This window comes from Rhinolophus sinicus, chromosome X (genome assembly GCF_036562045.2).
Source record: "Rhinolophus sinicus isolate RSC01 chromosome X, ASM3656204v1, whole genome shotgun sequence".
In the NCBI taxonomy this organism is placed as follows: domain Eukaryota; kingdom Metazoa; phylum Chordata; class Mammalia; order Chiroptera; family Rhinolophidae; genus Rhinolophus; species Rhinolophus sinicus.
Genome location: NC_133768.1, coordinates 1606904 through 1632267, shown reverse-complemented (window position 1 = coordinate 1632267; position 25364 = coordinate 1606904). Strand labels below are relative to the sequence as shown.

Sequence of the window (25364 nt, the reverse complement as noted above, 5' to 3'; positions counted from 1 at the left end):
GTCACTGTGAATAATGCTGCAGTGAACATAGGGGTACATATAGGTTCATTACATATAAATGTTTTCTAAAGTATATCAGTAAAGTAATAATAGACCCAAACTACTAGACACTCTCCTTGGTAAGTTGATATATATAGAGAGAATCCTGAAGGCAGCAAGAGAAAGACAGAGGGTTACATACAAGGGAACTCCCATAAGACTATCAAATGACTTTTCTACAGGAACATTGAAGGCCAGGAGGGAGTGGCAGGAGATACTCAAAATGATGGAAAACAAAGGCCTACAACCTAGATTGCTTTATCCAGCAAGGCTATCATTTAAAGTTGGTGGAGAGATAAAGAGCTTCCCAGAAAAGAATAAGCTAAAGGAATTGATTACCACCAAGCCAACATTGCAAGAAATACTAAAGGACTTCTGTAAATAGAAGAAAGATGAAAACAATCTAACTACAAATTTTAAAATGGCAATAACTATGTACCTATCAATAATCACTTTAAATGTAAATGTATTAAATGCTCCAAACAAAAGACATAGGGTAGCTGAGTGGATAAGAAAGCAAGACCCATGTATATGCTGTATACAAGAGACCCACCTCAGATCAAAAGACACACACAGGCTGAAAGTGAAGGGTTGGAGTAAGCTATTTCATGCAAATGGAAATGAGAAAAAAGCTGGAGTTGCAATACTTATATCTGACAAAATAGACTTTAAAATGAAGAACATATTAAAAGACAAAGATGGGCACTATATAATAATAAAGGGATCGATCCGACAAGAGGACATAACCCTAGTAAACATCTATGCACCCAACATAGGAGCACCTAAATATATAAAACAGATAGTGACTCACATAAAGACAGAGATCAACAGTAACACTATCATAGTAGGGGACCTCAACACACCTCTGACAACAAGGGACAGGTCTTCCAGACAGAAAATCAATATGGAAACAACAGCCTTAAATGACACATTGGACCACTTGGATTTAATCGATATTTTCAGAGCATTTCACCCATAGCTGCAGAATACACGTTCTTCTCAAGCGCACATGGAACATTTTCCAAGATAGACCATATGTTAGGCCACAAAACAAGTATTGATAAATTTAAGAAAATTGAAATCACACCAATTGTCTTCTCTGACCACAGTGCTATGAAATTAGAAATGAACAACAGGAAAAAAACTGGAAGACACACAAATTCATGGAGGCTGAATAACATGTTACTAAATAATGAATGGGTCAACCAGGAGATCAAGGAAAAAATCAAAAGATATCTCGAGACAAACAAAAATGAAAACACGACCCAAAATCTATGGGATGCCGCGAATGCAGTCCTAAGAGGGAAATTCATAGCATTGCAGGCATACCTAAAGAAACAAGAAACATCACTAATCAACAGTTTACCTTCACATTTAAGGGATCTGGAAAAAGAACAGCAAAATAAGCCCAAAGGGAGCACAACAAAGGAGATAATAAAGATCAGAGCAGAAATAAATGAAATAGAAACCAGAAAAACAATACAAAAGATCAATGAATCCAAGAGTTGGTTCTTAGAAAAGATAAACAAAATGGACAAACCTTTAGCCAGACTCTTTAAAAAAAAGAGAGAGTACGCAAATTAATAAAATCCGAAATGAAAGAGGAGAAGTGACAACAGACACCACAGAAATACATAAAATTTTAAGAAATTACTATGAGAAACTGTATGCCAACAAATTTGACAACCTGGAAGAAATGGACAATTTTCTAGAGGCATACAACCTTCCAAGGCTAACTCAAGAAGAAACAGAAAACCTGAATAGACTGATTACCACCAGGGAAATTGAATCAGTAATCAACAATCTCCCAACAAACAAAAGCCCTGGACCAGATGGCTTTACAGGTGAATTTTACAAAACGTTCAAAAAAGAATTATCACCTATTCTTCTCAAGCTCTTCCAAACAATCCAGAAGGAGGGAAGACTCCCAAACACTTTTTATTAAGCGACTATCACCCTGATCCCAAAATCAGACAAAGACACCACAAAAAAAGTAAACTACAGGCCGATATCTCTAATGAACATAGATGCAAAAATCCTCAACAAAATATAGGCGTACAGAATTCAGCAATACATTGAAAAGATCATACACCATGATCAAGTGGGATACATCCCTGGTACGCAAGGGTAGTTTAACATCTGCAAATCAATTAATGTGATACACCACATTAACAAAATGAAAAATAAAAATCACATGATCATATCGATAGATGCAGAAAAAGCATTTGATAAAATCCAGCAGCCATTTATGATAAAAACCCTTAAGAAAGTGGGAATAGAGGGATCATATCTCAACATAATAGAGGCCATATATGATAAACCCACAGCTAACATCATACTCAATGGGGAAAAGCTAAAACCATTACCCTTAAGATCATGAACAAGGCAAGGTTGCCCACTATCTCGACTTCTATTCAACATAGTGCTGGAAGTTCTAGCCACAGCAATCAGACAAGAAAAAGAAAGAAAAGGCATCCAAATTGGTAAGAAAGAAGTAAAATTGTCATTATATGCAGATGAAATGATACTATATATAGAGAACCCTAAAGACTCCACCAAGAAACTATTAGAGCTGATAGATGAATTTAGTAAAGTAGCAGGATACAAATGTAATATTCAGAAATCAGTTGCATTTGTATATACCAATAATAAAACATCAGAAGGAGAAATATAAAAAACAATTGTAATCCCATTTACAATTACTGCAAAGACTATAAAATACCTGGGAATAAATTTAACCAAAAAAGTAAAAGATCTGTACTCAGAAAATTATAAGACACTGAAGAAAGAAATGAAAGAAGATACAAATAGATGGTAACACATACCATGATCATGGATAGGAAGAATTAATATAGTTAAAATGTCCATACTGCCTAAGGCAATATACATATTCAACGCAATTCCTATCAAACTACCAATGACATTTTTCACAGAAATAGAACATATAATCCTAAAATTTATATGGGACCATAAAAGACCCCGGATAGCCTCAGCAATCTTGAGAAATAAGAACAAAGTGGGAGGTATAACAATACCTGACATCAAATTATACTACAAGCCTACAGTAATCAAAACAGCATGGTACTGGCATGAAAACAGACACATAGATCAATGGAACAGAATAGAGAGTCCAGAAATAAATCCATGCCTATATGGCCATTTAATCTACGACAATGGAAGCAAGAATGTACGGTGGGGTAAAGATAGTCTATTCAGTAAATCGTTCTGGGAAACCTGGACAGACGCATGCAAAAAAATGAAGCTGGACCACCTCCTTACACCATATACAAAAATAAATTCAAAATGGCTTAAAGACTTAAATGTAAGACCTGAAACCATAAAATTTCTAGAAGAAAAGGTAGGAAGAAACTTCACAGACATTACCCGAAGTAAGATTTTTACTGATATATACCCTCGCACAAGGGAAGAGGAAAAATAAACATGTGGGATTACATCAAACTAAAAAGTTTTTTCACAGCAAAGGAAACCATCAATAAAACAAAAAGGGATCCTATTGAATGGGAAAAGATATTTGCCAATGATGTATCTGATAAGGGGTTAATATCACAAATTTATAAAAACTCACTCAACTCAACTCCAAAAAAACAAACAACCCAATTAAAAAATGGGCAGAGGACATGAAGAGACATTTTTCTAAAAAGGACATACAGATGGCAAACAGACATATGAAGAAATGCTCAACCTCACTAACCATCAGATAAATGCAAATAAAAACCACAATGAGATACCACCTCACCCCAGTCAAAATGGCTATCATCAATAAATCAACAAACAAGTGTTGGCGCGGATGTGGAGAAAACGGAACCCTTGTACACTGTTGGTGGGATTGCAGAGTGGTGCAGCCACTATGGAAAACAGTATGGAGGTATCTCAAAAACCTGAAAATGGAACTACCTTATGATCCAGCATTCCCACTCCTAGGTATCTATCTGGAGAAATCCAAAACTCTAATTCAAAAAACTTTATGCACCCGTTTATTGTAGCACTATACACAATAGCCAAGACATGGAAACAACTGAAATGTCCATCGGTAGATGACTGGATTAAGAAACTGTGGTACATTTATACAATGCAGTATTACGCAGCCATAAAGGAGAAAGAAATCTTACCATTTGCTACATGGATGGACCTAGAGAACATTATGTTAAGCGAAATAAATCAGACAGAGAAAGACAAATATGATATGATCTCACTTATATGCGGAATCTAAAGAAAAGAATAAGTGAATGAACTAATCAGAAACAATTTTGGAGACATAGAGGAAAAACTGAGGGTTGCTAGATGGGAGGGTGGTGGGGATAAGGGGGAAGGTGAGGGGATTAGAAAACAGTCAGTAACCACAAGATGGCCATGGGGTTCTGAAAATTAATTTGGGAAATATAATCAATAATGTTGTAAAGATTTGGTAGGGTATCCGATGGACAGTTGTTTCATTAGGGAGACCACCTCAGGGATGATGTAGATGCCTGTTCACTGCATTGTACACCTGAAGCTGAAGCTGAACAATAATGAATGTGAACTACAAGTTTGTATGTATATGTATGTGTATGTGTATAGAAATATACATATAGATAGATAGATAGATAGATATGTATGTATGCATGTATGTGTGTATGTATGTATGTATGTATATGTATGTACTTACAAGCAGCGGAGTACAGCATTAGGAATAGAGACAGTGGAAATGTAATGGCTCCGTGCAATGTCAGAGGGATAGTGGATGAAGAGACGGGGTTCACACATTGTGAGGGATATAAAAGATAAACGTCTAAGTATTACTTTGTCTTGTGCACCTGAAACTAATAAAAAAAAATAATAGAAAAATTTATAACTAAAATTTTCACATAGGATTTCAAACTGACAATAACCAGTCAAACAAAATCAAACATAAGCATTCTACATAATAAATTGCTAACCAAAATTTTCATGGGGATGTTTTTTTCTTAAATTTATTGGGTAACAATGATCAGTAAAATTACATAGATTTCAAGTGCAAAATTCATTAATAAATTATCTGTATATCACATTATATGCTCAACACCTAGAGTAAGTCCCTCTTTACCTTTTTCTACCATCTCCCTTCCCCTGTTACTCTATGGTAACTACTAATCTGCTGTCTGTGTCTATGAGTTTTCGATTCTTTATTTGTCCATCTTTTTTCTTAGGATTGCTTTGACTGTTCGGGGTCTTGTGTGTTTCCATACAAATCTAATGATTTTTTGTTCCATTTCTTTTTAAAAATGCCATTGGGATTTTGATGGGGGTTACATTAAATGTGTATATTGCTTGTGGTAAAACGGCCATTTTCACTATGTTGATTCTTCCAATCCATGAGCACAGAATGTCTTTACATTTCTTTTTGTCTCCTGCAATTCCTTTTCAAAATGTCTTATATTTTTCAGTGTTTGGGTTTCTAACATCCTTTATTATGTTTGTTTATAGGTATTTTATTCCTTTTATTGCGATTGCAAAATAAATATTTTAAAATTTTCTTTTTCTGAAATTCTATTGTCAGTATATAAGAATGAAATGAATTTTTGTATGTTCAGTTAGTAGCCAGTAACTTTACTATATATGTTTATTGTTTCTAATAGCTTTTTGGTGGAGTCTTGAAGATTTTTTATGTAAATAATCTTGTCATCTGAATAAAGTGACAGTTTAACTTCTTTATTCCCAATTCGGATGCTCATATTTCTTTCTCTTATCTGAAGTCCTTCTGGCAAGGACTTCAAACACTATGTTGAAAAGCAGAGGTGATAGGGGACAGCCCTGTGTTGTTCCTGAACATGGGGCAAAAAGCTTCAGTTTTTCACCGTTAATTATGATATTAGCCAAGGGTTTGTCATATATGGCCTTTATTATGTTAAGGTATTTTCCTTCTGTACCCATTTTATTAAGTGTTTAATGAAAAATGGATGTTGTATCTGGCCAAATGCTTTTTCTGCATCTATTGATATGATTTTAACCTTCTATTTGTTTATGTGGTATATCACATTGATTGATTTGTGTATCTTGAACCATCCTGATGCCCCTCAGATGAACCCCACTTGGGCATGATGTATAATCTTTGTAATGCATTGTTGTATCTGATTTTCTAGAATTTTGTTTAGAATTTTGGCATCTGTGTTTATCACAAAAATTGGTGTGTAATTTTGTGTGTGTTTACCAAACCAGGTTACCAGTTTTTGGTATCAAGATAATTTTGCCCTTACCACGTGTTGTGCAGGAGACCCTGCTCGCTCTGCCATTTGTCGTGCGGGGTGGCCTGCGGGGTCTCTGGTCCCACTCCCCACACAAGAACTCAGGATGTGGCTAGGCCAAAAAGGATCAGCCACGGAGCCATAGGTAGGAGAGTCATACCACTATATTCTGTCCGGTGGCCGGGCGAGACACACGCAGTAGTAGCCACACGATCCGCAGTCTTCCGTTCACTTCTCTGCCAAACAATCTCACCTGCTAGTAATCCGCTTCTCTGCAATCTGCAATCCACACTCCGCCGCTTGCTAGCTCAGCCACCATCTTCTTGCTAGCTCACTGGTTACAGCTGACAGCCAACTAGCGACAGCTGATGGCCATCCAATCACAGTTGATGGTCATTTACTACCTGAGTGAGCACCTTTACACGTGAGGCTGAGAGCCTGAAAACTGCACTCCTGACTCTGTCCCCACACCAGGTTTTGTTATCAGGGTAATTTTGGCCTTACCAGGTTTTGGTAACAGAATAATGATGGCCTAATAAAATGAGTTAGTAACTCTTGCCTCTTCTTAATTTTTTGGAAGAATTTTAAGAGGACAGGTGTTAGAAGCTCTTTGAATATTTGATAGAATTCACTAGTGAAGCTATATGGTTCTGGACTTTTGCCTTTAGGAAGGTCTTGGATGACTGATTCAATTTCCTTACTGTTGATTGGTATTTATATTTTCCATTTCTTCATGATTCATGCTATACGTTTCTAAGAACTTCTCCATTTCTTCTATGTTATTCAATTTGGTCGCATATAGACCTTCATAGTATTCTTCTCTAATCCTTTGTATTTCTGTGCTAACTTTGGTTACTTCTGTTTCATTTCTGATTCATTTCTGATTTTGTTTATTTGTATCTTTTCTTCTTTTTTTAATGAGTCTAGCCAAGGCTCTGTCTATTTTATTAATCTTTTCAAAGGAAGAGCTCTCTGTTGCATTATTTTTTTATTGTCTTTTTGTTCTCTATTTAGTTGTGCTTTGATTTTTATTGTATCTTTCCTTCTGCTGACTGGATTTCATTTGTTCTACTTCGTTCTAGTTATTTAAGTTGTTGTTAGGTTATTTATCTGGGGTTTTCTTACTTATTGAGATAGGCATGTAATGATATAAATTTCCCTCGTTATAGCTTTCGCTGCATCACTATAATTTTGGTAAGATGTATTTTCATCCTCATTTGTTTCTATGTATCTTTTGTTTTCTCCTCTTATTTCCTTAATACCCAGTTGTCCATTAAGTGCATGTTGTTTCATCTCCAAATATTTGTGGTGTTTTCCTGCTTTCTTTTTGCATTTGACATCCACTTTTAATACTTATCACAGAAAATGCTCAGTGTGATTACAGTCTTCTTAAATTTGCTGAGGCGAGTTTAGTGTCCCAACATATGGTCTATCCTACAGAGCGTTCCACGTACACTAGAAAAGAATGTATAGTCTGATGTTTTAGGATGAAGTGTTCTATATATGTGAATTATGTCCATTTCATCTAATGTGTCATTTAGGGCTGCTATTTCGTTATTTATTTTCTGTTTTGATGATCTATTCATAGCTGTCAATGATGTATTTAGGTCTTCTACTATAATTGTGTTTTGGTCAATTTCTCCTTTTACTTCTGTTAGTAGTTGCTTTGTGTATTTCAGTGCTCCCTTATTGGGGCATAAATATTGATGACTCTCATGTCTGCTTGTTGTATAGTCCTCTTTAGCTTAATGAAACGTCCGTCTTTATCTCTTGTTACCTTTTTTATCCTTAAGTCACTTTCACCTGATATCAGTAGGGCTACACCTGCCTTTCTCAAAATATCATTGCTAGGAGTGTCAATTTGCACGCCCTTTCAGTTTGAATTTATGTTTTTACTTTTAGCTGAGATGTGTCTCTTGGAGGAAGCATATAACACTGTGCCTTTTTATTAGTGAGTTCAGTAGATTTATATTTAGGGTGACTATTGATATATGAGAATTTCCTGTCATTCTTTCTTTGGTTTTTAGGTAGAATGGTGTCTCCTTTGTTTCTTTGCCATCCTTTTTGCTGTCTATTATTTCAGATTGGTGGTATTCTATGATTTTCCCCCTCTGTTTCTTCTTTCACTGAATCCCAATAATTTTCATAAAGTGTATTTTCATTCTCATTTGTTTCTATATACACTTTGATCTCTCATCTTAATACCATGTAGTTTTATGTCTTCACATTTGTGAGTTCTCCTGCTTCGCTTTTGCAGTTGATATCAAATTTCAAAGCCTTCTGATCAGGGAATATGTATGGTATGATTTCAGTCTTATATTTGGTGAGGTACATTTATGTCCCAATATATGGTCTATCCTTGAGAATGTTCCATGTACACTAGAAAAGAATGCATAGTCTAGTGTTTTTGGATGAAGTGCTCTATATATATGTCAATTATATCCATTTGGTCTAATGTGTCATTTAGGGCTGATATTCGCTTACTGATTTTCGTTTGGATGATCTATCTATAGCTGTCAATGATGTATTTAAGTGCCCTAGTATAATTGTGTTTTGGACAATTTTTCCCTTTAGTTCTGATAGTAGTTGCTTTGTGTATTTTGGTGCTCCCTTATTGGGGACATCTATATTGATAACTGTTATGTTTTCTTGTCATATTGTCTCCTGTATCATTGTGAAATGTCCATCTTCGCCTTTGCCACCTTTTTTATTCTGAAGTCTGTTTCATCTGATGTAAGTATGGTACACCCTCTTTGTTCTGGATACCATTTGCTTGGAGTATTAATTTACATGCTATTACTTTGAGTATATATTTGTCCTTATAGCTGAAACACATCAATTGGAGGCAACATATCTTTGGGTTGTGTTTTTTGATCCAATATGCTACTTTGTGCCTTTTTATTGGTGAATTCAGGCAATTTACGTTTAGGGTGATTATTGCTATATAAGAGGATTTCCTATATCCATTTTGTCTTTTATATTTTGGTATCTCAGTGTCTCCATTGTTTCTTTGCCTTTTTGTTTCTGTCTGTTATTTTTTTCCTGGTCAAATAGCCTCCTTCATTATTTCCTGTAATGCAGGTTGAGAGTTAGAAAATTCCCTCAGCTTCTGTATGTCTGGAAAAGTCTTATTCCTCCTTCATAGCTAAAGGATATCTTTGCTGGGTATTTTTATTCTTGGTTCATAATTTCTCTCTTTCAATCGTTTTAATATGTGATTCCACTCCCTCCTGTCTTGTAGAGTATCTGCTGAAAAATCTGATGATAATCTAATGGGCTTTCCTTTGTAGGTTACTGCTCCTTTTACTGGCTGCTTTGAGAATTCTTTCTTTGTAATATGTATTTGACAGCTTCAGTACAATGTGTTTTGGCAAAGTTTTGTCAGATTGTTGTAATTAGGTGTTCAGTTTGCTTCTTGCATTCGAATAGCCAGTTCTTCCCAGGTGTGGGAAGTTCTCATCAACTATTTGTTTGAATATACTGTCTGTTCCCATCTCCCTCTCCCCTCTTTCTGGTATATCCACTATTCTTATTTTGCTCTTTCAAATGGAGTCAAGAAGTTTTGTAAAAGTTCTTTTATTTCTTTTAACTCTGAAGTCCTTCTCTTCTTTTATCTGTGTTATTTCTAGATTTCTATCTTCAATGTCATTATTTTTTCCATCTGATAAACTATAATCTAACCTGGCTGTTTCATTCTTTGTTTCTCTTACTGAGTTCTTAATCTCCATAATTTCTATTGGTTCTTTTTTAAAGTTTCAATCTCTTTGGGAAAATGTTCATTTTGTTATTTGATTGTGTTCCTGAGTTCATTAAACTATCTATGTGATCTTCCTTTTTGTTACATATTTTCAGAACTGTAATCTTGAATTCCCTGTCATTTAAGTTACATATTTCCATGTCTTCAAGTTCATTTTCTGCTAAGTTTTCATTTTCTTTGTGAGTGGCCCTCTTACCTCGGTTAGTCATAGCCATTAATGAATATTATTTCACTTCCCAGGCTTCTACAGGATTGGATCTTTCAGCAGGGTGATATTAAGAGGTCTGTCTTTTGCTTTCCATTAGTTATAGCTGGAATGTTGTATTTTCTCTCCTACTGTAACCTGTTGTTTTCTCTCATGGTGTAGCATTTTATTTTTTCTTATGCTGTTCTGGTTTCTCATGCTCTCTGTGCAGGTCACCTGGGTTTCAGGGCACCGCCCTCATTGGAGGTAGTGAAGGGTGATAGAATCTGCGCTTCTGAAATCCCAGTGCTTTCCCTGCAACCTGATGCAGAGCCTGTCTATCTCATTGGCTCTGGTTGTCCCTGCAGCGATCTGCCCAGGAAGGTGGGGGAGGGGAGATTGAGAAGCAGGTGGTGCATTTGTGGCTCTGAACAGTGGTGACTGCCAGCCCACAGATGTCTCACCCCTCCAGTCCTTTCCTTATCCTGGAATGTGCATCTGCAACTGTGGGAAAGTAGCTCCAGTTCTCAGAGCTGTAGATATTCTGTTCTTTAACGTTACCCTACTACCATTTATTCTGGAGCCCACTTCTAACACTAGGAGGATAGGCGTGGGGTGAGATTTGGGAGGGTTGTGGGTTAGTTGGCCACACTCTGTGTCTTTGCTTTCTGTTTTTTGCCTGGCAGTGTGAGCTTAAAACATAGTTCCCACCCGGAGTCTCTGCCCTGAACACTGGGCTCAGCCATAGTATATGCTGATCCCTCAGACAGGACTGTGGGCCAAAGTGAGTGAACCTGCAACCTGGATATTTCCTCTCCTGAGACTGCAGTGAGCTCTGGACTGCATCCTGGCGCCCATGGCCTAACATCTCTGCACTTCCTCTTTCCCTTCACCCCTGCTCACCCAATTTTCCCACCTTCAGGTGATTCCATGCACAGATGTCTCAGACATTCTTGTGTGTTGTTTAACTTATCCTTTGTTACATTATAGCTGTTCAGTTTGTTGTAACTTCCAGGGGAGATTTCAAGAAGCACTCCTCACACTGCCATTTTTCGATGTAATTGATGCCGATTTTCTAGTCACATTCTATGGGGATTTTAAAAGACAAGTAGACAGAGTTGGACCAAAATGTATTATGTTGCCAACAATAGTCTCCTGGTGATATATCCAGAGCATTTGAATAGAATCATTTTATGTGGCAAGCATCTTAGAGGAAGTCATTATGGCATCAAAAGATGCCCTTCCCAGTCATCAATGTTGATTTTTTAACTTTTGGCTCTGACTTATTTTGAGACTTTTTAGCCAAAATGAATTACCCTTCCAGTTGTTTCTGTAAAATTCTGGAAGCTCATTTTATTGACTGTATGGGAACATACAAATTTTACCCACAGATTTAAATCTAGAAATGCCTTGGGTGCTTATGTATATCTACTATTTAACAAATATGATTAATAAGCAAGAATAAATGTTAGTATAGTATTGTGTGGGAAAAGTAAAATAGAAAGAACAAACTGAATTTTTTTTTGCAAGTACTATCTTTTTAAAACATTTTTGCAATAACTTTTTAACATGTATTAAAAGTTAAGTAACTAGTATAACTAACCCCCATGGATCTTTTCCCAACTTCAACAATTATCAACATTTTGCCAATATTTTAATGTAATCACCCCAAAATATTCAGAGTATTTTAGAGAAGCCATCATATTATTTTTATACATTAATGTCAGTGTGTATCTTTATTAGATAATGACTTCTTAAAAACATAACCACAGTTTCTTTATCAAATTTTAAAAGATTAACAATAATTTCTGAATCACACATTATATTCAGTTTTATTCCTGCTTATCTTTTTAGAGTTGGCTTGCTTTATTTGGTCGTTGTATATTTTAAGTCTCTTTTCACTTACGACAGTTTCTACTCCTCCCCTCCACTCCCTGTTTTTTTTAAAAGACACATGCCATTTGTTGAAGAAAATGAGTAAAATGAGAAAATGAGTATAAGCTGTATTTGTCTGGTTGCATCTTTCCTCATAATGCTATTATCTGTCTTGCAAATAATCTATAAAATGTTAAATTTAGAAACTTGATTAGACTTATCATCTTTTATTTACTGACTACAAATTTCATATGTAGTCCTCAGTTCTTCCTGTCACATCATTATCAAAAGGCAAATTTGCTTATGTTATTTTTAGTGATATTAGATTATTTAATAGGCAAACCTGATTCTTTGAATGCCTGGTTAACATCTTCCAAACCTTTCAGAAGGCAGAAGGTACTATGTAACTCACAATGTATTTTTCTTTAAGAAAACAATTCATTATTTCACACTTTACATGTTTTATCATTTTCCTGTAGTTCCTGTCAAAATATTAAAAGCTATGTTGAGTTACAGAAGCTAAAGTAACTCATTTATTAATACACTTATCTCTGACAGAAATCATAGTGACTGCAAAATCACTTAACATACGTACTAGGTTTAAACTATAGGCTTAACAACTAGGTCTGTGGACATTTCAGGAAACCATTGTTGTGGACTGAATTATATCCCCTAAAAATTCATATGCTGAAACTCTAACATTCAACGTGATTGTATTTGGATATAGGGCCTATAAGGAGGTCATAAAGGTTAAGAGAGGGCATATCAATGGGGCTTAATCTGAATAGAAGTGAATTGGTATGCTTATAGAAGAGGAAGAGAGATCAGAAGTCTCTCTCTCTCTCTCTCTCTGACATTTGAAAACAAGTAAGAAGGCAAGCATCAATAAGCCAGAAAGTGATAGCATACCAGAACCCAGCCATGCTTGCACTCTGATCTCACACTTCCAGATTCCATAACTAGGAGAAAATTAATTTCTGCTGTTTAAGCCACACAGTTTATGGAATTTTGTTATGGCAGCTAATTGAGAAAGACATCTATTAGTACAGCATTCTACATGTATATTGGCAGCTTTGGTATTGCTTCCTTATCACTAATATGACTATATTTGGGGCCTCTAATGCAATTGGAGATATTCATGTTCAATATGAGTTGTACTCTATACATTCTGAATGTATAACATACATTCAGGATGTATAGGACACATTCAGAATGTCTATTGATTCTTCCTGCCATAGAATTATGAAACTGCTCTGGATTTTAATTTTTCTAATTGTCTTTAAGCTTGGGGTTACCTAAAGTTTAATTATCACCTCCTAAGGTTAAATTGATGCCGTGAATGCCTCCTTGACCTCCCCTTGCAACCTTGAATTGCATTTGCCTGCTGTAATTAATAGAAAGTAGAATTGAATTAATTTTACATGTTGATAAAAATACATTGATATGTAGATTATATGTAACATTCTATATTATTGGTAAGAAGTGTGGGAACAGAGTCCCAGAGAGCAGTGTCCAGGCTCTTGGCCTCGCATGGTAGGGGGGAGGGTGTGGGGGGGGGGGCTGTCTTGGGTGGTGGTCTGCCATTGGCTGTAGCCGGTTGGCCAATTGACTGCTGATGTAAACTGCCATGACTGTATTGATTGGTTGGTTGGATGACAGGCAGAGAAATGTGGACGGTGGATTGTGGATCATGTGGCTACTACTGCATATGTCTCCAACCCAGCCGCCAGAGAGAATATAGTGGTACGGCTCCCCTATCTATGGCTCCATGGGTGTTCCTCTTTGGCCTGAACATATCCTGCATTCTAATGTGGGGAGCAGGAACTAAGACCCTGTGTGATACCCTACATGACACATGGCATAGTGAGCAGGGTTTGGTGTTGGCTGAAACTCTCTGTCAGGTAACGGAGCAGTTTATATGTATGAAAGCTCAGTTTCAGAAGGCTGTGAGGAGCTGCCCCGGGAACAGGAGGCGCAGTCTGCCTGGAAGACTCTAGCCTCCAGATTGTATACCTCCCTCTTAGCCTTAGAAGGCGTCACCTTCCTTTTGGTAATCTGCTGCTGCCTTAGGCTCCGAGGGTTGCGGACATCTTGCACTGAGGCCTCCACCCAATCGGATGCCTGGCATGGCAAGTGGAATTCTAGCCAGGTAGAAATGGCATCTGACTCTGGGCAGGAGGACATGTGGCCCCCACTCAGTGTGTAGCTGCTGTTCTCAGAAGTTGGACCCCCGAGGAGGAGTGGGAGAACATGGATGGCTCTCTGGCCAGTGTGGAGAGGGCCCTGCAGGTTCTAGCTGAACAGTTGCGGGAGGAGGTGAAAGGTACAGCCGGCAGTGTGGGCTGGATGTTCCTCACCACCTTGCGTCGTAACTTAGAGGACGGGCTTAATGAAATAGCTCATGTGCCGAATGAGCAGCTCCAGGGAGAGGCACTGGAAGCATGCTCACCACCCTCCCCAAGTGTTTCCGCAACCCAGACATGTGGTTACAGTGCGACAGTACCAGTACTGCCTGCCAGGAGGACAGGAGGAGATTGGTCATACAGTTTTGGAATTGGAGAAGGCACATATTGTGAGGCCGAGGCACAGTCCCTGTAAGTCCCCAGTTTTGCCTGTCAAGAAGCCAGATGAGACCTAGCGAATGACTGTGGACTATAGGGAGTTAAATGAGGTGACGCCACCTTTGCACGCTGCAGTGCCTTCAATTCACGATTTGATGGATCCTGTGACTGTCCACCTGGGAACGTATCACTATGTAGTGGACTTAGCCAATGCTTTTTCTCCATTGACATTGCACCTGAGTGTCAAGAGCAGTTTGCTTTTACTTGGGAAGGGGCGGCAGTGGACTTTTCAAGTCCTTCCGCAAGGATACTTGCACAGCCCTACTATCTGCCATGGGCTCATGGCCCAGGATTTGGCACAGTGGGATCACCCATCCTCTGTGGCCTTTTTTCACTATGTTTCACTATTTTACTAACATCTGATTCTCTTTTGGATCTAGAGCGAGCAGCTCCATCTCTTTTCTGCCACCTGAAGTCACGTGGCTGGGCGGTGAATGAGAAAAAAGGTCCAAGGCCCTGGCTTATCCGTCAAGTTTTTGGGTGTTGTATGGTCGGGTAAGACAAAGGTCTACCTGAGGCGATAATTGACAAAATACAAGGGTTTCCCCAGCCGACAAAGGTTTCCCAATGGCAGACGTATTTGGGTCTGCTGGTGTATTAGTGGGCGTTTGTAGCCCATTTGGCACAAATGGCAAGGCCCTTGTATCACATGATAAAAAAGGCAAACTCGTGGGATTGGACAGAAGCTATAGAGGAAGTCTTTGTTGCCACAAAACGGGCAGTGCAGCAGGCACAGGCTCTGCAAGTTGTAGACCCTGGTCGCCCGTTTGAAGTTGATGTTCACATAACCCAAGAGGGGTATGGTTGGGGCCTCTGGCAATGGCAAGAGATTCTCCAGTCACCAGTGGGATTGTGGTCCCAATTGTTGAAAGAAGCGAAGTCCACTACTCTCTCATAGAGAAACAGGTGGCTGCTGTTTAGGCAGCCCTAGGGCCACAGAATCCATCACAGGAATCCAAAATGGGTGTGTCACAGACCACCACCCTCGCCAAGTGGGGTGCCTAGTTGGAGCAATGTAGCACCCTTAGTTCAAGCCCTTTGAGCACAGAGCTACAACAGGTCCTGGGGCCTGTGGAGCTTGTAGCCCAGGCTGAGCCAAGTGCTCTGCCTAGAGAGGAGGACTTGGAGCCCTCGCCCTACAGAGAAGGCCAGCACCCAGTACCTGAAGAGGCCTGGTTTACTGATGGTTCTAGCCAAGGAGCTGCAGCCGTTTGGACAGCTGTTTGATGTGCAGCCCAAAACAGACACTATTTGGTTTGATACGGGGACGGGCCAAAGTAGCCAGTGGGCTGAGCTAAGGGCTGTGTGGATGGCTGACATGATCGAACTCTACAACAGCCTTTTGAAGCAAAGCCTCCGGGTGTCAAAACACCCTCCCACGATGTGCGACTGGTCCTCACGTGTATGGGACGTCTTGAGAATCCTGAATGAGAAACCATGGAAGGGAGGGCCCTCACCAGTAGAAGCTCTGCTATATCAAACATCCACTCCCATTCAGTTACAGGTTACCACAAGTGAGACTCTGTTAAAGCCATACTATGACAGAAATGGAAACATTTTGCTGCCAGCACCCGCCTTGAAAGAAGGGGAACGGCAACAATGGATTTGGCCCTGGCAGGTCGAAAGCTCCCACTGTCAGTGTTGGGCCTGATAGCCCCATGGGGGGCTGGTTTGACTCATGATTTACAAGTGACACCAGGGGTGGTGGCTGAGTGGCCACTGCAAATGACTGTGGTATATGGAGGTCCCGATGCTGGGACAATTTTGCGGGGAACCTGTTTGCTCTCACTATGGTCTATTATGGAGTCCCCTGTTCTGTTACATGTTGAAACTACGCAAGGGACCCCAAGCACTGCCATAAAGATCTGGTACCAAAAACCGGGAAAGGTGCCAGTGGCAATGACCCTCCTTTCGCAGCACAAAAAGCTAGCATGTATCCTCCCAGATGGAAGGGATTTGCCATTGTTGGTTCCTAAGACTGCTATTTCTTTCTGCCCGTAGGTGCCTATAGGTTAATACAGCACAGGGCCCCTCGCGGAAGATGCTTGTGACGTAGATTTTGAGGCAAGACCCTGTAGGGGTGGAGTGTGGGGACAGAGTCCCAGAAAGGAGTGTCTAGGCTCTCGGCCTCGCCTGGTAGGTATGCTGGCTCAGGTGGTCGTTGGCCCTTAGCTGTAGCTGGTTGGCCAATTGGCTGCTTATGTAACTGCTGTGACTGTGTTAGTTGGTTGGTTGGCAGGCAGGCAGAAAAGTGGATGCGGATTGCGGATCCTGTGGATCCTACTTTGTGTGTCTCGCCCAGGCTGCCAGCGAGAATATAGTGGCATGACTTCCCTATCTATGGCTCCACTGTTCCTTTTTGCCCTCACCATATCCTACGTTCTTATGTGGGGAGCGGTAGCTGAGACCCCACATGACACCCTGCATGACAGAGTTCAGTCACAACTTTTTCTGTCTGACATGCTTTGCTTAGCATATATGTAAGTCAGACAGAAAAAGTCAAGAACCATATGATTTCACTGATGTGAGATATAAAACTGAAAGAAACAATGGAACAAGATAAAAAATAAACAACTCAGACACAGACAATAGTTCAGTGGTTATCAGAGTGTAAAGGGGGAGGGGAGATTATAGAAGAGGGTAAAAGGGGTCAAATATATGGTAATATAGGGAGAAGTGACTCTGGGTGATGAACACACAATGTGGTACATAGATGATGTGTTATAGAATTGTACACTTGAAACCTATGTAATTTTACTAATCACTGTCACCCCAGTAAATTTTAATTGAAAAAAAAATTGAATCACAAAAACTGATTTATTTGATCATTAGAAAAGATTCTGAAATAATATTTTTTGTCAAAACCAGACCTTCTTAAATTAATAAAGGTGAACAGAAAAATATCAAAGTAGTTCTCACATGGAAACTTAAAATATTAAATCTTTATTGGAAAATTTTGCATGTCAGGGATGTACTTAATCTTATCAGGAAGAGCACTATTATGAATGTGGTTGGAATTATTACCATAGGAAGAATTCTAATGCAAAAATGTGATGTATGATAGTCTAAAAGTCAAATCCAGTATCAGTAAATATGTTCTTTTTGGTTTGCAAGTATATAGTTTTTACTTTAATTTGTTGTCATTGTTCAGAAATTAAGGTTTTCAGATTTCTAGCTTCTCTTGGGAAAAATCTGGCAGTACTGGGCTGCAAGCTGAGTGGTTCAGCTGAACTCTTCAGATAATGGTATAAAGCTCATTCATCATAGTTCTCATAATTTCCAATTGTTGTTTTAATCTGATTCATTTATTTTGTATCTGTATTAACTCCTACAAATATCTGCATTTGCAATCTATGTGCTCACCTGTATCAGTATTATCAAATATTTTACTGACAGTTCAATGTTGTATACAATCCTTGATAAGAAACTCTTATTGTTAATTGTTTAAAAATTATTTCTGATAAGCAGGAACAAAATAAATCTATACATATAATAATGTTGGGTAGGTGGCATATTACACTTAAAAGTAGCTGATTAGTTGACCAACAAGAGGTGATATTGTAAAATCTACTGAGATCCTAGAACTCTAGCCATAGAGATAAGTTTATATGAAGATAACATTATTTCTTGATTAGAAATTGAATGTATTCCTCTTCACAGAACAGCACAAAGAATCAGACTGAACTTGACACATTTGTTTCTGAATTTACATGTTATTTTACTTTTTGTATTTTGCCTTGAAAGCAAAATTATTTAAAATGTACTTCTATGGAACAAATTCTAATATCAACTGTATTTCTTTTTAGCATACAAACGGTTGGATGGTTCCACTGAATGTTGTAACAATCACAGTCTCACAAATGTGTGCTTTTCCTACACAAATAATTTTAATAAGCATTTGGTAAGTTGTGAAACAGTTTTGCTTGTTTTATATAATTATTACAAAATAAGTATATAGAATTAAAATGGAATGTATAAACTTTCTCTTTTATTCTATGTGCTTTATATCATTTATTAAAATCCCTATACATATTTCATATGTTACATTTCTTTGACAATCTTTAGATTTTCACTGTGGTAAGATCTTACTTGGTCAGATCTCACTTGAATCTAATTTGTAGGAAGTACATAAAAATGTCATTTCTTTCAAATAAGCCATATTCGTAATATGCTAGATGACATGAAAAATCTTAAAGAAAAATAAGTTGGATTTTTCTTTTTTGTAAAATTGTTAAGCAACTAATTATTTTTTTTGTTTGTTTATAGCATACATGTCTACCTATCCGGAAGGCAGTCGAAGCCACTCAAGTTTGTAGAACCAATAAAGATTGTAAACAAGGATCCACTTTCTGTACAGTGCCTTCTTTGGAAATTCATACTCGCTTAATTAAAGTGAGACATCCACCTCAAATCGATACGTTGTACATAGGACATCCACTGAATCTTCACTACACAGGTGGGTATTATATTGATAGGCTCACAGAAAATCATCACATATATTCTCAATGCTATAAATTCAGTGCAGATGCTTGCATTGAGTTTATTAATTTGATCACTTACCAATGTTATCTATATCCTCAGACATTAAATGAAATTTAAGCAGTAGGAAAAATGAGTTTGCAAAAGACCGATGCTGTTGAAGCCCATCTCTTCACATGGAAAGTGACATATTTCCCACATAATTTATTTGACTTGGTCACAAATGACAACATTTATTAAATTATATGAAAAATGTTTATTCTGTTTCCCCAAAACAATGGCAAGAGCTGAATGCTCTAGAGAATGCATTCATAAATTTTGTATAAATATAATTTCAAACCTGAGCCACCTAATTCTAATAGAGACAACATGATTGATCTATATGTATAGTATGGTCATATAGCTGAACAGCGTATAATCTAATTCATTTCCTATGAGTTTTTCTGTGTTACTTTATTTTCAGATTAATCCTATTCTTTTTTATATATATTGAAAAATTTTTTAAATAAGTACATTTGCGGTGACAATGGTTAGTAAAGTTACATGGGTTTCAAGTATACAATTCTGTAAAAGATCATCTATGTATTATAGGTGTTCACCACCCAGGGTCAGTTCTCCTTCTGTTACCATATATTTGATCCCTTTTACTATCCCTCTCCCCTCTTACCCTCTGGTAACCACTAAACTATCGTGTCTATCAGTTTTTGTATGAATATACTCTCTGTTCTCTTCTTCTATTTCTGATATGCCCATTTTCTTTTATTTATCTTTCTGATGGACTCACAAAGTTCTTACAGAGTTCTTTCATTTCTTTTAACTCTCAAGTCTCTCTCTTCTTCCATCTCTGTCATTTCCATATTTTTTATTTATTTATTGGGATGACAATTGATAGTAAAATTACATAAATATTAGGTGTACAACTCTGTATTACGTCATCTATAAATCCCATTGTGTGTTCACCACCCAGAGTCAGTTCTCCTTCCATCACCATATATTTGATCCCCCTTACACTCATCTCCCACCTTCCACCCCCCTTACCCTCTGGTAACCACTAAACTATTGTTTGTGTCTATGAGTTTTTGTTTCTCATTTGTTTGTCTTGTTCTTTTGTTGTTTTTGGCTTATAGACCACATATCAGGGAAATCAGATGGTTCTCTGCTTTTTCTGAATGACTTATTTCTCTGAGCATTAAGCTCTCAAGATCCATCCATGTTGTCACAAATGTTCCTATATCATCTTTTCTTACCACCGAATAGTATTCCATTCTATATATATACCACAACTTCTTTATCCATTCATCTTTCGAAGGACATTTTGGTTGTTTCCATGTCTTGGCCACCGTAAACAAAGATGCATTGAACATTGGAGCACACATGTCTTTATGTATAGATGTTTTCAGATTTTTGGGGTAGAGACCCAAGAGAAGGATTACTGGGTCATATGGTAATTCTATTTGTAATTTTTTGAGGAACCTCCACACTGCCTTCCATAACGGCTGCACCAGTCTGCATTCCCACCAACAGTGTATGAGGGTTCCTTTTCTCCACAGCCTCTCCAACACTTGTTACTATTTGTCTTGTTGATGATAGCCATTCTGACTGGGGTGAGGTGATATCTCATTGTGGTTTTGATTTGCATTTCTCTGATGATTAGTGATGTTGAGCATTTTTTCATATGTCTATTTGCCATTTGTATGTCCTCTTTGGAGAAATGTCTCTTCAGGTCCTCTGCCCATTTTTCAATTGGGTTGTTTGTTTTTTTGTTGTTGAGTTGCATGAGTTCCTTGTATATTTTGGACATTAGCCCCTTATCAGAGGCACTGTTTGCAAAAATCTTCTCCCATTCAGCTGCTTGCCTCTTTATTTTGTCAATGGTTTCTTTTGCTGTGCAGAAGCTTTTAAGTTTCATATAGTCCCATTCGTTTCTTTTACCTTTTACTTCCATTGCCTTTGGAGTCAAGTTCATAAAATGCTCTTTGAACCCAAGGTCCATAAGTTTAGTACCTATGTTTTCTTCTATGCAGTTTATTGTGTCAGGTCTTATGCTTAAGTCTTTGATCCATTTTGAATTAACTTTGGTACATGGTGACAAATAGCAGTCCAGTTTCATTCTTTTGCACGTAGCTATCCAATTCTCCCAGCACCATTTATTGAAGAGGCTGTCTTGCTCCATTGTATGTTTTTAGCTTCTTTGTCAAAAATTATCTGTCCATATTTATGTGGTTTGATTTCTGGGTTCTCCATTCTATTCCATTGGTCTATGTGTCTGTTTTTCTGCCAATACCATGCTGTTTTGATTATTGTAGCCCTGTAGTACAAGCCAAAGTCAGGAAGTGTGATACCTCCATTATAGTTCTTTTTCTTAAGATTGCTTTGGCTATTCGGGGTCTTTTGTGGTTCCAAACAAATCTGATGATTTTTTTGTTCTATTTCTTTAAAAAATGCCATTGGGATTTTGATGGGGATTGCATTAAATCTGTATATTGCTTTGGGTAATATGGCCATTTTAACTATGTTGATTCTTCCAATCCATGAGCACGGAATGTCTTTCCATTTCTTTGTGTCTTCTTCAATTTCTTTCAAAAATGTCTTATAGTTTTCAGCATATAGGTCTTTCACATCCTTGGTTAAGTTTATTCCTAGGTATTTTATTCTTTTTGCTGCAATTGCAAAAGGAATTGTTTTTTGTATTTCTTTTTCTCAGATTTCATTGTTAGTATATAGGAATGCAATGGACTTTTCTACGTTGGTTTTGTAGCCAGCAACTTTACTGTATTCATTGATTGTTTCTAATAGTTTTGGTAGAGTCTTTAAGGTTTTCTATATATAGTATCCTGTCATCTGCAAAGAGTGATAATTTAACTTCTTCATTCCCAATTTGGATGCCTGTTATTTCTTTCTCTTGCCTGATTGTTCTGGCAAGGACTTCCAACACTATGTTGAAAAGCATAGGTGATACGGGACAGCCTGTCATGTTCCTGAATGTAGAGCAAAGGGCTTCAATTTTTCACCATTAATTATGAGATTAGCTGAGCATTTGTCACATACAGCTTTTATTATTTTAAGGTATTTTCCTTCTGTACATATCTGATTAAGTGTTTTAATCATAAATGGATGTTGTATCTTGTCAAATGCTTTTTCTGCATCAATTGATATAATCATATGATTTTTGTCTTTTATTTTGTTTATGTGATGTATCACATTGATGGAGTTGCAGATGTTGAACCATCCTTGTGCCCCGAGGATGAACCCCACTTGGTCGTGATGAATTATATTTTTAATGCATTGTTGCATTCGATTTGCTAGCATTTTGTTTAGGATTTTTTTATCTGTATTCATCAGAGATATTGGTCTGTAGTTTTCTTTTCCTGTGTTGTCCTTAACAGGTTTTGTTATCAGGGTAATGTTGACCTCATAAAATGAGTTAGGGAGTACTGTCCCTTCTTCAATTTTTTGGAAGAGTTTGAGCAGGATTGGTATTAGATCCTCTTTGAAGGTTTGGTAGAATTCACTAGTGAAGCCATCTGGTCCCGGACTTTTGCTTTTGGGAAGGTTTTGGATGACTGATTCAATTTCGTTACTGGTGATCGGTCTGTTTAGATTTTCCAGTTCTTCATGGTTCAGCCTTGGAAGGCTATATGTTTCTAAGAACTTGTCCATTTCTTCTAGGTTATTGAATTTGGTGGCATATAGTCCTTCATAGTATTCTTGGATGATCCTTTGTATTTCTGTGGTGTCCATGATAACTTCCCTTTTTTCATTTCTGATTTTGTTAATTAGTGTCTTCTCTCTTTTTATCTTAGTGAGTCTAGCCAAGGGTTTGTCAATTTTGTTAATCTTTTCAAAGAACCAGCTCTTTGTCACATTAATTTTTTCTATTGTCTTTTTGTTCTCTATTTCATTTAGTTCTGCTCTGATTTTTGTTATTTCCTTTCTTCTGCTGACCTTGGGTTTCACTTGTTCTTCTTTTTCTAGTTCTTTAAGGTGTAACATGAGGTTATTTATTTGGGATTTTCTTGTTTCTTGAGATAGGCCTGTAATGATATAAATTTCCTCTTAAAACTGCTTTCGCTGCATCCCAAAATTTTGGTAGGATGTATTTTCATTGTCATTTGTTTCTATGTATCTTTTGATCTCTCCTCTAATTTCTTCTTTGACCCAGTTCTTTAAAAGTATGTTGTTTAATCTCCATGTATTTGTGTTTTTCCTGCTTTCTTTTTGCAGTTGATATCCAATTTCAAAGCCTTGTGATCAGAGAATATGCTTGGTATGATTTCAACCTTCTTAAATTTGTTGAGGTTAGTTTTATGTCCCAATATATGGTCTATCCTTGAGAATGTTCCACGTACACTAGAAAAGAATGTATAGTCTGATGTTTTAGGATGAAGTGCTCTATAAATGTCAATTATGTCCATTTCATCTAATGTGTCATTCAGGGCTGCTATTTCGTTATTTATTTTCTGTTTGGATGATCTATCCATAGCTGTCAACGATGTATTTAAGTCCCCTAGTGTAATTGTGTTTTGGTCAGTTTCTCCCTTTAGTTCTGTTGGTAGTTGCTTGGTATATTTCGGTGCTCCCTGATTGGGGGCATAAATATTGATGACTTTTATGTCTTCTTGTTGTATAGTCCCCTTTATCATTATAAAATGTCCATCTTCATCTCTTGTTACCTTTTTCACCCTGAAGTTTCTTTTGTTTGATATCAGTACAGGTACACCTGATTTTCTCTGGGTACCATTTGCTTGGAGTGTCAATTTCCACCCTTTCACTTTGAGCTTCTGCTTGTCCTTGTAGCTGAGATGCGTCTCTTGGAGACAGCTTTTGGTTGGGTTTAGTTTTTTGTTCCAATCTGATACTCTGTGCCTTTTTATTGGTGAGTTCAGTCCATTTACATTTATGGTGATTATAGATATGTGAGGATTTCCTTTCATCCTATCTTTAGTTTTCTGGTAAGACTGTGTCTCCATTGTTTCTTTGTCTGTTATTTCTGTGTGATGGTATTCTATGATGTTTCCCTCTGTTTCTTCTTTTATTACAGTATATATTTCAGTTCTGGATTTGTTTGAGTGGTTACCTTTAAGTTTATGTAAAAGAAAGTTTGATATTTAGATTATTTCATTTTCTTCAGCACGCTTACTTTCTCCATTCCCATATTCCGGTTCAGGCCTTACTCTTCCCCTTTTTATATTTTGGTTGCCACAAATTGTCCCTATTGATGGGGTCGAATAGCCTCCTTTAGTATTTCTAGTAGTTCAGGTCGTGTGTTAGAAAATTCCCTCAGCTTCTGTATGTCTGGAAAGGTCTTTATTCCTCCTTCATACCTAAAGGATATCTTTGCTGTATATATTATTCTTGGCTCATAATTTCTCTCTTTCAATAGTTTGAATATTTGTTCTACTGCCTCCTGGCTTGTAGAGTTTCTGCTGAAAAATCTGATGATAATCTAATGGGCTTTCCTTGTAGGTTACCATCTTCTTTTGCCTGGCTGCCTTGAGGATTCTCTCTTTGTTGTTGTTTTTAGACAGCTTCAATAAAATTTGCCTTGGAGAAGGCCTTTTGGGATTCAGGTAATTAGGTGTTGTATTTGCTTCCTGGTGGGAAGGGGTAGCTAGTCTCCATGCCTATGTCTTCTGTCCTCTGCCTGGCAGTGAGGGCTTAAACCGCTGTTTTCACCCTCCTTCCCGCAGTCTTTGCGCCAAGGTCCCTGCCGGGAGCGTTGTTTCCTGCCATGTTACATGCTGATCCCTCTGGTGTGACTGTGGGCCTTAAGGATAGCTCTAGTTGTCTGAATTTTTTCTCTCTTGCAATTGTACTAGGTCTGGAATTTAGGGAGCTCCAAGCTCCTGTCCTTGTCCTGCAGCCTGTAGCCTGTGGCCGCAACTCCGCAATTCCTGCCTCCTCCGCTAGCCCAATTTGCCCACCTTAGGATTATTCCAACTGCATGTCTTGGGCTTGCCTGTTTGCTGAGCAGGGAGTCCTTGTGCTTAAGTCTTTGATCCATTTTGAATTAACTTTGGTACATGGTGACAAATAGCAGTCCAGTTTCATTCTTTTGCACGTGGCTATCCAATTCTCCCAGCACCATTTATTGAAGAGGCTGTCTTTGCTCCATTGTACGTTTTTAGCTTCTTTGTCAAAAACTATCTGTCCATATTTATGTGGTTTTATTTCTGGGTTCTCAATTC

General features: G+C 37.7%; 1 protein-coding gene across 1 annotated transcript in view; it reads left to right on the top strand.

Moving 5' to 3' along the window:
- LOC141569645 (membrane-bound transcription factor site-2 protease-like) overlaps window positions 1–25364 on the top strand; it is a gene marked incomplete at its 5' end in the record, with an annotated part of 91443 nt that overhangs the window by 49958 nt on the left and 16121 nt on the right. Inside the window, 2 exons of the mRNA XM_074323777.1 lie at window positions 18504–18598; window positions 18964–19153. Coding sequence (XP_074179878.1) covers window positions 18504–18598; window positions 18964–19153 — 285 coding nt within the window. The remainder of the gene's footprint in view (window positions 1–18503; window positions 18599–18963; window positions 19154–25364) is intronic.